This window comes from Dasypus novemcinctus, chromosome 23 (assembly GCF_030445035.2).
Source record: "Dasypus novemcinctus isolate mDasNov1 chromosome 23, mDasNov1.1.hap2, whole genome shotgun sequence".
NCBI classification, from domain to species: Eukaryota; Metazoa; Chordata; class Mammalia; order Cingulata; family Dasypodidae; genus Dasypus; species Dasypus novemcinctus.
The window spans coordinates 11,485,960-11,499,730 of NC_080695.1; the positions used below are offsets into that span (position 1 = coordinate 11,485,960).

General features: G+C 38.2%; 1 protein-coding gene across 7 annotated transcripts in view; it reads right to left on the bottom strand.

The window, feature by feature from the left end:
* RNF216 (ring finger protein 216) overlaps window positions 1–13,771 on the bottom strand; it is a 204,825-nt gene that overhangs the window by 139,922 nt on the left and 51,132 nt on the right. For 5 of the 7 annotated variants that reach the window (XM_058285738.1, XM_058285737.1, XM_071211131.1 and 2 more), the window contains 5 exons: window positions 9,790–9,923; window positions 3,525–4,373; window positions 2,748–2,824; window positions 1,890–1,992; window positions 688–852 (listed from right to left, as the gene is read on the bottom strand). In XM_058285738.1, coding sequence (XP_058141721.1) covers window positions 688–852; window positions 1,890–1,992; window positions 2,748–2,824; window positions 3,525–4,373; window positions 9,790–9,923 — 1,328 coding nt within the window. The remainder of the gene's footprint in view (window positions 1–687; window positions 853–1,889; window positions 1,993–2,747; window positions 2,825–3,524; window positions 4,374–9,789; window positions 9,924–13,771) is intronic. The other 2 variants (XM_058285740.2, XM_071211132.1) reach the window with 1 other exon arrangement.

The following is a 13,771-nucleotide window of genomic DNA, read 5'->3' on the forward strand; positions in this document are numbered from 1 at the left end:
TGCTGGGAATCACAAGAACTTCAGCAGAGTAAGATTTAATGATAGCAAGAAGTGGCCAGGAGGAGTAAAGTAAGACCTGCTGATGCTCACTCTCCCGCCTGGGCTGCCTGCACTATGAACGGGCACCGTGCAGGATGTTCACTAAATGAGGTCTTCTGGTTACCCACTAGTAAAGAGTACTCTCCTAAACCTTGGGAAGGAGGCTCTTTTCTTCAGCGTCCTGGGGAAAAAGAGTTGCTTTCTGTAGGTGCCATCTCCCCTCTGAGATGACTCATCTTCACTAAGTACCACTGTGCTCCTGGGCTCCTTAAACACCTTACCTTATGCACCTGATAACTAAGCCACCTGGGAGATGACTGAGTGGTCTGCCCTAGTCAGAAAGCAAATTAGGGAGGGGCAGGACTGCAACTCATCTTTCATACTCTAGTCACTCTGCACCCCACTACATGTGTTACCCTCCACACTTAATGGTCAAACCTGAACTTCCCTGCTTCTGATCTGTTACTTCTTTTCATTCAGTTAGTCCTCATCAGCAAATACCTTTGTCTATTTATCTTCACTCTGACAAACCCCTTAGCTCTCTGCCATCATAAACCATCCTAAGTTCCGCAAGCAGAACTCTTTATTCTGTTATAACAGGAAGAAGCTGTCAAGGTGTGACCCAAACAAGAAGACCCAGTAGAGCACCTTTCGGGTTATTGCATAGTGTCCTTTGAGCTCATGCAGGGCCCATTTGATGTCCTGACTGCTGAGCATTTTGAAGTCTGCCATCAGGAGGTCAGCAGCTTGGATAAAACAGCGCTGGTCAAGAGGAGCCAATTTAGAATAGTCAAAAAAGTCTATTTTAGGCAACTGAAACGAGAAAGCAGCACAAAATTAGAGGCTAGATAGTGCATCTCCCAAAGAATTTTCCACAAGAGGGAAGAAACATATGAGGAATTGCATATTAAAGAAATAATCTAATTTGTTCTAGCTGTACGGAGACTATTAGCTCTGTAACAGAAAAGAAGAAATGGCTCAGAGAGTTGGAACAACTTTTCTGCTGTCCAGAGCTGGTAAAACCATAGCTGGGGATTTCAACTCAATCTTTCAGCCATCATCTTTTCAACAAATGTTTAGAAAAAAATTTTTTTACTTGCTATAGAATATGTAAAAGAGCTAGTCAAACAAATTTGTGGGGAGTAGGAAGATCAAACCATAGAGCCTAATGACATAGTTCTGAACTTTACTCTTGTACATGACATAGCATACTAAATGCAGACCATTTGATCATAAATGAAGACACTGATTAAAGGCTTTAAAAATCAAAGTGTTCATAGCTAGATACAGGATTTAGTTATGCAGACATAAATAAATCTTACATCAAAAGAATAAAGACTATGAACAAATATTGAACTCTAGTAATGATCTGCATGCTGAAGTATTTATGGGGAAGTGTATTGATGTTTACAATTTACTTTGAAATGCATTATGAAAAAGATGAATTGATGGACAGAGGGTTGGAAAAGTGATAAAATGAATATAGTAACATTATTTTAGTAGTACTGGTAGTAGGTATATGGATGTTCAAAGAGAAATTCTTTCAACTTTTCTGTGTGTTTGATAGTTGTTTCATTTTAGGAACTTGCTTTGTAGGATTAACAATAAGAGGATTTGTTTAATTCTTTGTGGGAAAAGGAAGACAGTGTTATAACAAAAGATAGAAATTAAGTGCAGAATTCAAGTGGCTCAAATTGGGAAATCCCACCGAAGGAAAAACATATTGTGAGACCCTACTTTTGCTACTAGACTTTAAAAGACGTGCCCCGAAAAAGCACTTTCTTCCCCAAAAGATTACAAAAGCAAAAGAATTTCAGACAGAAACAACAAAATGAGCACACAACACTTGCCTTTATCTCATCTTGGCTGGCAAGCAGGCTGCTGTTGGGGTTCATAATGACCCTATCTTCTCTCTTTGGATAATCTGGATTTTCCAGAAGAAAATTACAAAGTCTGCAAAAACAAATGGTATTATTTACATATTACTTCCAAATCCAACACCTACACTTTGATTCACTGATTCAAATGGCTGAGTACTGCTGAAAAGGACCTAACTTTTGGGGACAGAGGTTTAGTATACAACTGCTTTAGTTTAATTAAAAAAAAAAAAAAAAAAGAAGAATTCACTATTTGAAAATTTGATTTTTTAATTCCAATATTCTATTGTTTACAAATTTACAACAGTTTCACCACTGCGGACAATAAAGGGGGAGGTAATAAAAGAGAAGAGACACTTTTTCAATTTGTATTCTTCGGGACACTTAAAAAATTCTTAGTTTTATGATAAAAGCCAAAAAAAAAATGCTTTTATATTTCTCCAAACAGGCAGATTGGTTACAGAACACTTCTGCTATATTTGTAGGGGAAAAAAATGCCTTTTAATATCCTGTTCAAAGCATAGGTAATATCGATGCTCAGAAACATCTAAATATCTTAATTCCATAACCATGCAGCATTCCATAAGATCCAGAAAACAATCTGTATATGATTAAAGTTAGAACTCTTCTATTAGGATCATTAAAAAGACATGGTGGGGTGCTCAGAGATGTATTCACCAAGTGCAATGAATATCTCATGATGATGGAGGAGGTTGTTGTTATGGGGGGAGGAGTGGGGGAAGGGGGGTGAGGGATATATGGGGACCTCATATTTTTTTAATGTAACATTAAAAAAATAAAGACAAAAAAAAGACATGGTGGTATACTTACACATTCAAATCATAATAATTCTTCAAATGAATTATTTCCTCAACATACCCATTTGCTACATCTGGAAACCTTGCTTCCTGGAAAAGAATAAAAAAACTTTATATTTCATTCATTAAAATGGTTTCAAATTGCAGTAAAAACTAGATGACAAAAGTATATAACATAATTAAAGACTAGAAAAAGGCTGTAAAGCAGTGCTAGGCCTGCCTTAAAACTTAACACTAGACCCTGGATTCATCTGTATACACAAAATTTGATATCCAGAAAAGCCCTTAGATATCATCTGGTCCTCTGCCCCCATACTGCATCTTTCAACAAATATTGAGCCTCTCTGACCAGACAAAGGGAGTACCAAAACAAATAAGGCAGAATCCAGGGATTGCCCATAAGAAACTAACAATCCAGTGGTTGTTAAGAGACTTATTCAAAGACAAATAATAGCCAATTTAGGACATAAAGCCATGCAATATTCTCTAGATCAGCGCGATCCAAGAGAACTCTGCATAATCATGGAAATGTTCTATTTTGCACTTTTCAGGATGGTAGCCATTAGTCCCGTGTAGCTACTGAGCACTTAAAATTTGACTAGTGCAACTGGAAACTGAACTTTTAATTTTATTTGACTGTTAGATATTTATCTCTTTTTTCTTCTTCAATACATCTAGATATATACCCCTTAGCATGCGCTGTGAAGTCTACACACAAAAGCAACATTTTTGCAATGAATGAAAACTCGGAATATCTAGTGTACAATTATTTACTTAAAAAAAAACTTACTGTTTCTTTCACTAATAGTGCAACAAGTTCTTGATCTATCTCAGTAGCTCTTTGTCCCCAAATGTTTTCTAAATCAGGCTCCTGAGATTCTTGCAGTGGAAAGGCGGGACCTGGTTCTTCATCATCTATTGCTAATTCCTGGTCTTCAAGATCTCCTAAAGGATGCGCAGGCTGAGGAGAAGAAGGGCCTGGAATCCCATCCTGCTGTGGTTCTGGCCTTGGAAAAACTGGCCTTGGAAAAGCTGGCCCTGGGGGCTCATGCTGATACAACAATGGACCCAGTTCTGCTTCCGGCTGCCGCTCCTGAGGAACAACTTGGTTTGTTATCTCACGAGGCTCTTGGTTTAGAGATCTGAAATAAGGATGGTCTAACCAGCAGTCTTCAATGGCCTGATCTAAAGCAGTTGATTCTCCGAGGTTTGATAAAAGCTCCGTTTCTGAGTCTTCAGATGACTGGTTCTGAGCTTCCAAAGGATCACTTTCTGGAAAAAGAAGGCCACCTTCTTCCAAAATAATGATTTTTTGCTCTGATCTGGGGTTGACAATGTCATCTGCTGCTTGGCTATGACTTGGTCCAGGCTGGGGTTCTCTTTTTCTTTGTCCACTTGGCTTAGCAAATTCAGAGACTCCAGGAGGCCGAAGATCCATAAATTGACGGTAGTCCTCCTCAGAATCATCCTGTGCCCCAGAATCAAACAATGGGTTGTTACACACTGAAAAGTAGCTGTTCTTATCTGATTCAAATGCTGATCTAGATTTTTTAGGTCTTTCTTCTCCCAATCTTTTCAGATCTTGCCACTGGGCAGCTGGTTTGATGAGATTGGGTCGTGATGTCTGAGGTTTATTTGTCTAAGAAAAAATGAAATTTTAGTAATAATAATAATGTTCAATTTCTTTCCTGTGTCTATGCTGCCTTATGTACTTATATTTGGTTCCTGACATAGGAAAGACACAAAAATAAAAGCACCACTCAACAACAAAACCTAGTCTTCACATTTATCTTCACACTGAATTTGATCACACTATAGTAATGGTAAGAATCAATGTAGCCACATATAGATGGAAGCCTGAGTTATTTTTTGAATTATAATTTAACCTCTGTGAGACCCACTGAAACAAAAATAATGGCACAGTAGAGGAAATAATGGAAGAACAACACAGTATGGAATGACAACACAGTAAAGAGAAATGTTCAAAATACATATGAAATGAATAAAAATCTCATTAATAATCATCAGAGTGCAAATTAAAACAAGAAACTTTTTTTGCCCATAATCCTGGCAAATTTTGTAAAATTATATAATTTCAAGCACTGGTGAAGATGTGGGAAAATCCTCATGCTATCATCCAGTGTTGATGAATTTAGGAGAGCATGTGAGCACTATTTATTAAAATTAAAAATGTACATATTTATGATCTATCAGTATCACTTCTTTCTATCCATCCTACAAACACTTATGTATCTAAAGTGGTCATATATAAGGATATTCACTGCAATACTCCTTGTAACATAAGAAGAAAAAACAAACATTCTCGTTTGTCTCTAAGAGAACGGTTAAACAAACTATTATATACCTGCTCTACAAAATACTGACCAATAATTTTTTTAAAATTAGGTAAGCTTTATATGTACCGAAATGGAAAGCTCACAAAAAATGACATCAAATGAAAAAAAGTAAGTTGTCAAACAATATATACAATGAAGGATTCAAATTATTTAAAAAAAGAAATAAAAAACCATTTCTAAAAATGTATATATATGTACACACACATGCACAAATACATACACATACATGTAAACTGAAAGAAAAATACCTGAAAAGTTAAATGCCAAATTGGTAACAAGGGTTACTCTAGAAAATTCCCTGGGGAGGAATAAGGCTGCTGAAGAGGAAGTTTAGTTTTTTTCTGCATTGTTTTAAATTTCTATAGACAATGCAATCGTGTATTACTTGTGAATTAAAAAAATTGAAAGGGAAGGCCAATTTTAAGATAGTGGATTAAAGATGTCTCAGAACCCTCTCTCAGAAATCACCACAAACTAGGGAGAAGAACAAGACATAGAACTGAAAACCTTCAATGAAAGCAGCAGATATTTCTAACTCCAAATCATAAGGAGTCTATAAGTGCAGTATGAGAAGTGTGACTACAGATTTCAGGAAAGGCAGAGAAAGTGGTAAGTTTTCCAAAGTAAATGGCATAAAACCAACAACTGCTTAGTTGGAAGGATGGGAACAGGGAGAACAGACTGTTGTTAGAACCTCTATCCTACTTGGTAGCAGGGCTGTCTGGACAGACTGAAGGAGAACACACATCTCTGCCGGAGGCAGGCTTTCAGCAAGCAAGGATGGAGAGAATAATGAACTGAGCTGCTCTGGAACTGGCAGTACCTGTCAGATGGTAAGTAAAGGTACATAAACATAGGGGCATGTGCATACACACAAACATCCCGCTGGCAAGAGGAAGAATTCCTGCTAGTGATCAATCCTTGAGCCCTGCCCCAACATAACTACTGACAAAGTCTTGGTTCAGAAAAACTTCAGTTTCATTCCATGTTGAGCAATAATAAAAGAGGAACCAGCAAAGGAACTATATAAAGACACCCAATTATTAAAAATAAAGAAATGGTAGATGAATAATATTTACTACAAAATTGAAAGAAAACCACAAAATACAGAAATAGGAACACACAGAATAATGAAAATATTTATTTTCAATATAAAGATTTAGAATAAATACATTTTAAACTACGTTTGTAGTAACAATATAACAAAGTTGGGAGGGGAAGTAGAGAAGTTGGGAGTCAAAAAATATACTTAAAGTTGATAAATCAACTGATATATGCAAGAACAGCATTTTAAAGTATACAATTACTAGAAGAATTTAAAAGAATAAAACTAAAGATAAAAACCTTTCATATTATCAGGAACACAAACCCATAATTAAGAAAAATGAAAACTTAAAAGAGGCAGGGAAACAGTGAAAGATTACTTTTTAAAGCAATAAAAATAGAAACTATAAGAAAAACAATAATAGATCTAAGAACTATAATTGTCACACCAATAAATATAAATGGAATAAAAAATCACCTATTAAATGTAAAAGTCTCTTTAAAATGAATGAATAGCTAAATCCAACTATATAATCAAGTGTTATTGAGAACACACTGTTTCAGAAAGGGTGGGTAAAGAGATAAAGGAGACTTCAGGCTACAGGAATGCCCTGCTAAATTAAAACAATTTTTTTCACTTAGGAAAGGTAGAACATGTACTTTTTTTTTGAGGTCCTGGGCCAGGAACTGAACCTGGACCTTTTATGTGAGAAACCGGAGCTCAAACACTGAGCCACAATGGCTCCCCTGAGTTGGTTTTTTTTTCTTATTGTTTGTTTTGTTTTTAGTAGGCACTGGGAACTGAACCTGGGACCTCCCCTGTGGGAAGCAGGAGCTCAACTGCTTGAGCCACATCTGCTCCCCGAAACTCTACTTTTAAAAAACAAACAATGTAAAACAAAAATATCTGTTGGAAGGTATCCAACAAGATCCAAGAGGAGGCTATCCAGTAAAATAAGTCTCCACATTTGGGACTACTATCCCCTACAGATGCACCTGCCAATTCCAGACTAGGCTGAAGAAAATATCAGGGAACAAAATTGATGTTGAAAGCAACAGAAAATCTAAACATTCCCATTACCACACAGGAAGTTGAGACTGTCAGTTAACTAGTCCCCACTCCCTCCAATCAATAGCCCAGACACTTTTTCAAGTGAAATCTGCTAAATCTCTAAGGAACAGGTAACTCCAATGTTATTTAAAATACTACATCAAAGCACAGAAAAAGAAGGAAAACTTCTAATCTCTTTTCATGAAGTCAGGACCAAGTTTATTAAAAAAAAAAAAACTTGTCAAAAACAGCACAGGTACACATACACACCTATAGGCCAATCTCACATATAAGATCTATGGAAAAAACCCTAAATAAAATATTAGCAAATGGAATCCAGCAGCACATTATAATACTATGACCAAGTGAAGTCATTCCAGAGACAAAATAACTGACCACATTAACAGATCAAAAGAAGAAATATCATATGATTATCTCCATATCAATGCAGAAATTGAATTTAACAGAATTCTACATTCACTCATTATAAAAATTAGAAATAGGGCGGCGGACTTGGCCCAGTGGTTAGGGCATCCGCCTACCACAAGGGAGGTCCGCGGTTCAAACCCCGGGCCTCCTTGACCCGTATGGAGCTGGCCCACGCACAGTGCTGATGTGCACAAGGAGTGCTGTGCCATGCAGGGGTGTCCCCCGCGTAGGGGAGCCCCACGCGCAGGGAGTGCTCCCCATAAGGAGAGCCGCCCAGTGCAAAAGAAAGCGCAGCCTTCCCAAGAATGGCGCCACCCACACGGAAAGCTGACACAACAAGATGACACAACAAAAAGAAACACAGATGTGTGGCTGACAACAACAGAAGCGGACAAAGAAAACGCAGCAAATAGACACAGAAAACAGACAACCGGGTGGGGCAAGAAAGGGAGAGAAAAAATAAATAAATCTTTAAAAAAAAATTAGAAATAAAGTAGAAGTAGATGGCTACTTCCTTTACATGTTCTTAAAAAAAATATCTCAAGCAAAAAGCCTTCATTACCCTTAGCGAAAAAACATTAAAAGTATTCTCATTTATATGAGGCTATTTTTACCTTATTCCTATCACCACAATTAAAAACGCTGAAGAGATATATCACAATATAATTGGACAAGAGAAAGAAATAAGAATAAAAATTGGAAAGGAAAACACAATTAGTAAAATTATTTGCCGATAGACGTTATTTCTCTAGAAATTAAGAGCGTCAACTGATAAACTACTACAGACAATAAAATAAAGGTGACTGTGACATTAATATAAAAAAACAAGACTTCTAAATAAAATTAAGACAGTTAAAAGGTACAAAAGGAAAAAAGGTACCATTTATAAAAGAAATGATAAGATAAAATAACCAGGAACAAATTTAACTAAAAATATTGAAGATCTATATTAAGGGGAGCAGATGTGGCTCAAACAGTAGAGCTCCTGCCTCCTTACATGGGAGGACCTGGGTTTAGTTCCTGATGCCTGAGAAAAACAAAAAAAACAAACAAGCAAAACAAATGGCAAAACCAACTCAGGGAAGCCAATGTGGCTTAGTGGTTGAGCACCGATTTACCACATATGAGGTCCTGAGTTCAATCCCCAGTCCCTCGTACCTTTAAAAAAAAAAACAAAACCTATATTAAGAAAAATTTTAAATGCTCAGACTACACAGACAAAACTTGTTCTTGGTTAGAATGGGTCAATATTATGAAAATTGTACTATAAATATAACAGTACTTCGGTGGCAGACTTGGCCCAGTGGTTAGGGCGTCCGCCTACCACATGGGAGGTCCACGGTTCAAACCCCAGGCCTCCTTGACCCATGTGGAGCTGGCCCATGCGCAGTGCTGACACACGCAAGGAGTGCCGTGCCACGCAGGGGTGTCCCCCGCATAAATTATCCCCCGTGCAAGAAGTGTGCCCCGTAAGGAGAGCTGCCCAGCACGAAAGAAAGTGCAGCCTGCCCAGGAATGGTGCTGCACACACAGAGGGCTGACACAAGATGACGCAACAAAAAGAAACACAGATTCCCGTGCTGCTGACAACAACAGAAGCGGACAAAGAAAATGCAGCAAAGAGACACAGAGAACAGACACAGAGAACCGGGGTGGGGGGGGGAGAGGAGAAATAAATAAATAAATCTTTAAATATATATATATATATATAAAACAGTATTTGTTCTGAATTAAACAAATGATCTTCTATCTATACTTCAGAACTAAAAAAGCTTAGAAAAACTTATTATAAATTCCATATAAAAACAAGTACAAGAGTATCAGGATGATTCTGAGAAATGAAGGAAAATAAGGGGAGATTAGTCCTGCCTGACAGTAAAATGATGATCAAATGGTAGAGATTCCAACAGTGTGGACTAGGGCACGATTAGTTGAATAGACAATGTGCAGAAAAAAGCCCAGAAACACAATGAAACATAGAGCTTTGACAACCCATTCTAAAGCTAAGGGGACATACTTTTGGGTGAAAAAGGGGCTGTTTTCCAAAATGTAGGACGGGCAAATTGGTACTCTTGGTTGTTCTACAACAAGCCCAAACACCCACCCAGAGTGGTGTAAGAATCAGATAACTAATTCACAGTAATGCCTTACAATACAAGTTTAAGAAAACTCACTTCTGTCAGGATGACATCATCCTCCAGGTCATCTTCTTCCTGTTGCTGAGTAGCTGAGGTGACGAGCATTGGAATCCCTTCTTCATCAGAGGAGTCAGATATGGTGATGGGTCCATCTCTGAGACTGAGCCAGTCTACAGAAGTCAGAGAACACTGTTGTTACCAGGAGGTAAGCATAATCAAATTGTCCTGTAATTCCACTCTGGGCTGCGTTCATGGTTGGCAGTGTGTAAGCTCACTTCCTCATGCAGCGCCTGCCACCTGCAGCACTGGAAACCAGGCTTCTTGGATGATCTTTTTCAATAATACATTTAGGAATTGCTAGAGAAAATCTGACAATTACTATGCTTAAGATAATCAACTAGGTTGGAGAAACCCGTCAATAAAATTTTCTTGACTGCCAGATTCTTAAAAGTGAATTTGTGGCCCTCATCCCATCTCTATTCCTCCCAGGAAATAAGACTGATGTATTCAAACTGACAGGTCTGAAAACAGTACCACAATGAATGCACAACTATGTGAATATACCAAATACCACTGATTGTATACTTTGGATGAAATGTAAGCTTTAATAATATTGATAATAAAATTGATTTGTTAAAAAAAATCAATTAAAAAGTTTTCAATATTTAAAATATTAAAATTCACTCAACTTAAACTATAAACATCATTTATGCGACCATATTGCAATGTTTTAGTCAAATACCCTTTTAACATCTGTAACAATAAGCAATTTAGCTTTTCTAGTTTCCTAATAAATATAACGAAAGTTAAACTAACCACCCAGACGTAGTAATTCTGTTCAAGTCCTCTACTTCCTTTTATTTGTGTGAAGATATATCAATTTTGATACGAATTACTGGATAACTAATTTTTCTCCCTATCTTGTTCCATGGGAATTTTAAAGGATTAAAATGAGCAATGAAAAGAAAATGCATTAAGTGCCCTAGAAAAAAGGAAACAATAAAGAAGAAGAAAAATGAAGAGATAAGCAGAATCACGCCAACTTTTGAACTCCCTAGTCTTCCCCAATGTTAATGTTCTGCATAGTTTTTGGCATTCTACAATTTCAAAAGCAATCTAAAATCAGCGATCTCATTTTACTCTTATAACAAAGCTGTGGCGATGGCAGGCACAGCAGCTAAAAACAATGGGTAAGCCTGTGTGATCTAAGGTCAGAATGCCTTGGATTTAAATCTTAGTTTCACCCCATACTAGCTATATGAAGTAGTGACTTAACTACTTTAAGCACTGATTTCTTCAGCCTTAAAAAAGGGTTGGTACCTACTTCAAATAACTGTGATGATTGAGAAAATGCTTACTTATATACAGTGCTTGACAGCAAGTGCCTGTTTCAAGTCCAATGTTCCTCCACTACACCACGGCTACCTTTCACAGACTAATAAATTTAACAATTAACTGGGTGGAAGCAGATGTAGCTCAACTGATAGTGTCCACTTACCATATAGGAGGTCCAGAGTTCAAACCCAGGGCCTCCTGGCCTGTGTGGTGAGCTGGCCCACGCGCAGTGCTGCTGCATGCAAGGAGTGTCATGCCACTCAGGGGTGTCCCCCATGTAGGGGAGCTGCATGCGCAAGGAGCACACAAGGAGAACCACCCCGCGCAAAAAAAGCACAGCCTGCCCAGGAGTAGTGTGCACTCACGGAGAGCTGATGCAGCAAGATGATGCAACAAAGAGAGACACAGATTCCTGGACCCACTGAGAATGCAAGTGGATACAGAAGAACACACAGTGAATAGACATAAGAGAGCAGATGTGTGTGTGTGTCGGGGGGGGAGGCAAGGGAGAGATAAATAAAAAATAAATCTTTAAAAACCCAATTAACTGGACTGAGGCTCTGAAAAGCATACCATAAAGGACTTCCAGTCAAACTTGCAGAATGAATTCAAGTGATTATCACTGCTACCTACTGAAACCCAGTAAAATGACAGTAAAGGAACTAAAAAGTCCAAAACTAACAGGAAAGGATGGTAGTAGGCAAGATATTTCAACAAAATGCTAGATAAGATTTACAGGCAGCAGATCAAAGTAGCATGGAAAAGACTGAAATTCACAGTCAACCAGCAGTCATCGAATTCATGCTGCAGAATGCCAGAAAAGCTCAGAAAGCTGGTAGCACAGGATACTTCTAAGGGCACGTATTTGTCAGCCAAAGAGGTATTGCTGCGAAGTCCAGAAATCTGTTGGCTTTTATAAAGCGTATTTATTTGGGGTAAGAGTTTAGTTACAAAGCCCTAAAGAGTCCAACTCAAGGCTGCCTTCTCACCAAAGTCAGCTGCTGTGTTGAAGCAAGGTGGCGGGTGATCTCTGCCTGGTGTTTCCTTCCTTCTTCCTCTTAAGGCTCCGTGGGCCCAGCTTCTTCTGATCTCGGCTGTAGGCTGGCACAGGGCTAGTCTCTCCGGGTTTCCTATATCAGTCTGACACGGGGCTGATTTCTTTCCAGGCTTTAGCACTTGCTCAGCTGTAAATTATCAGGTGACTGGCTCAGCTCTCTTCCCAGGGTTTTAACTCATGAGCTTTCTCCTTTCTGTCACATGGCAGGACTAAAATGACCAAGTTTTCTCCTCTTCCATGTCTATGGAGCTCGTTCTCTCCTGTCTGTCTCCTTGATTTAGTGTCCGTTTGAGATCAGCCCACCAACGGGGGAGGGACTCAGCCCTGAGTCATGCCCCACTGATGTGGTGGAATAAAGTCCTGATTTTTATTTATCAAGTAAACGTAAAAACCTTTGAATTTAATACAATCAAAGGGTATCACACCCAGAGAAAAAGAGCAATTTATAAACATAATTTTTCTTTTTTTGGGATTCATAAATAAGATCAAACTGCCACAGGGTAGAATGAGAGAACTTTCCAAGTCTGTATAATGAGCAAAGAGATTCCAAGATTTCTTTCCCTACCCCATGCAGCCAGGTGACAACCCACTGTCCACCCACGCAAATTCCAACATGTGCCTAAGTGTAGATCTCTTGGTATTGATCCTTGAAGTTCACTGAACTTCTTGGATGTGCAGATTAACGTTTTTCATCTAATTTAGGAAGTTATAGCCATTATTTTTTCATATATTTTTTTCCCGGCCCCTCTGTCTTTCCTCTCCTTCTGAAATTTCCATTACAAGTTTACTGGTACATTTGATGGTGTCCCACAGGTCTTTGACAGTCTGTTCATTTTTCCTCATTTTTTTTTTCTTCTGTTCAACAGACTGGATTAATCCCTATTCATTTATCTTCAAGTCTGCTGATTCACCTCAGATTTGCTGTTGAAACCCTTCAGTGATTTCAGTTATTGTTCTTTCAACTATAGAAATACCATTTGGTTATTTTTAATAATTTCTATCTTTACTGATATTATTTAATTAGTCATTGTCATGATATTTTTCTTTAATCATTTAACTGCTTTGAAGTTTCTGTCTACTTAGTTCAATATCTAGGTCCCCACAGAGACAGTTTATTGACTGATTCTTCCTGCTCTGTATGGATCAGACTTTCGTGTTTCTTTATAATTTTCCTCAGTAATTTTTTATGGAAACTAATACATTTAAGATATTTTAACAGGTCTGGATTCTAATCTCCCTCCCCCCTTCCCCCGACATGGGCAGGGGTGGTAATGGTGGTTGGTTTTGTTTGTTTCTTTGCTTAGTGACTTGTGTGAACTCATTCTATAGAGTCTGTTTTCTCACAATGTGGCTGTTGATCTTTGCTCAGTTTTTTTCTTTTTAGTTCTTTTTTTCATTTTTAAGACTCGCTTCCTACGGGTTACCCCTGGATCAGCATAAGCTTGACTGCCAATGTACGATCAGACAGGCTTAAACACCTTGAGCCAGTAAAGCTTCCACCCCCACCCAACAGATCTGTGTGGCCTGGAGAACGCATTCGAATTTGGGGCACTTTACAAGTCTTTTACTTTCGGCCTTCACAAAGTCTTGTGTTCTACTAGGGATGAATTCTCTTGCTAGGACTCT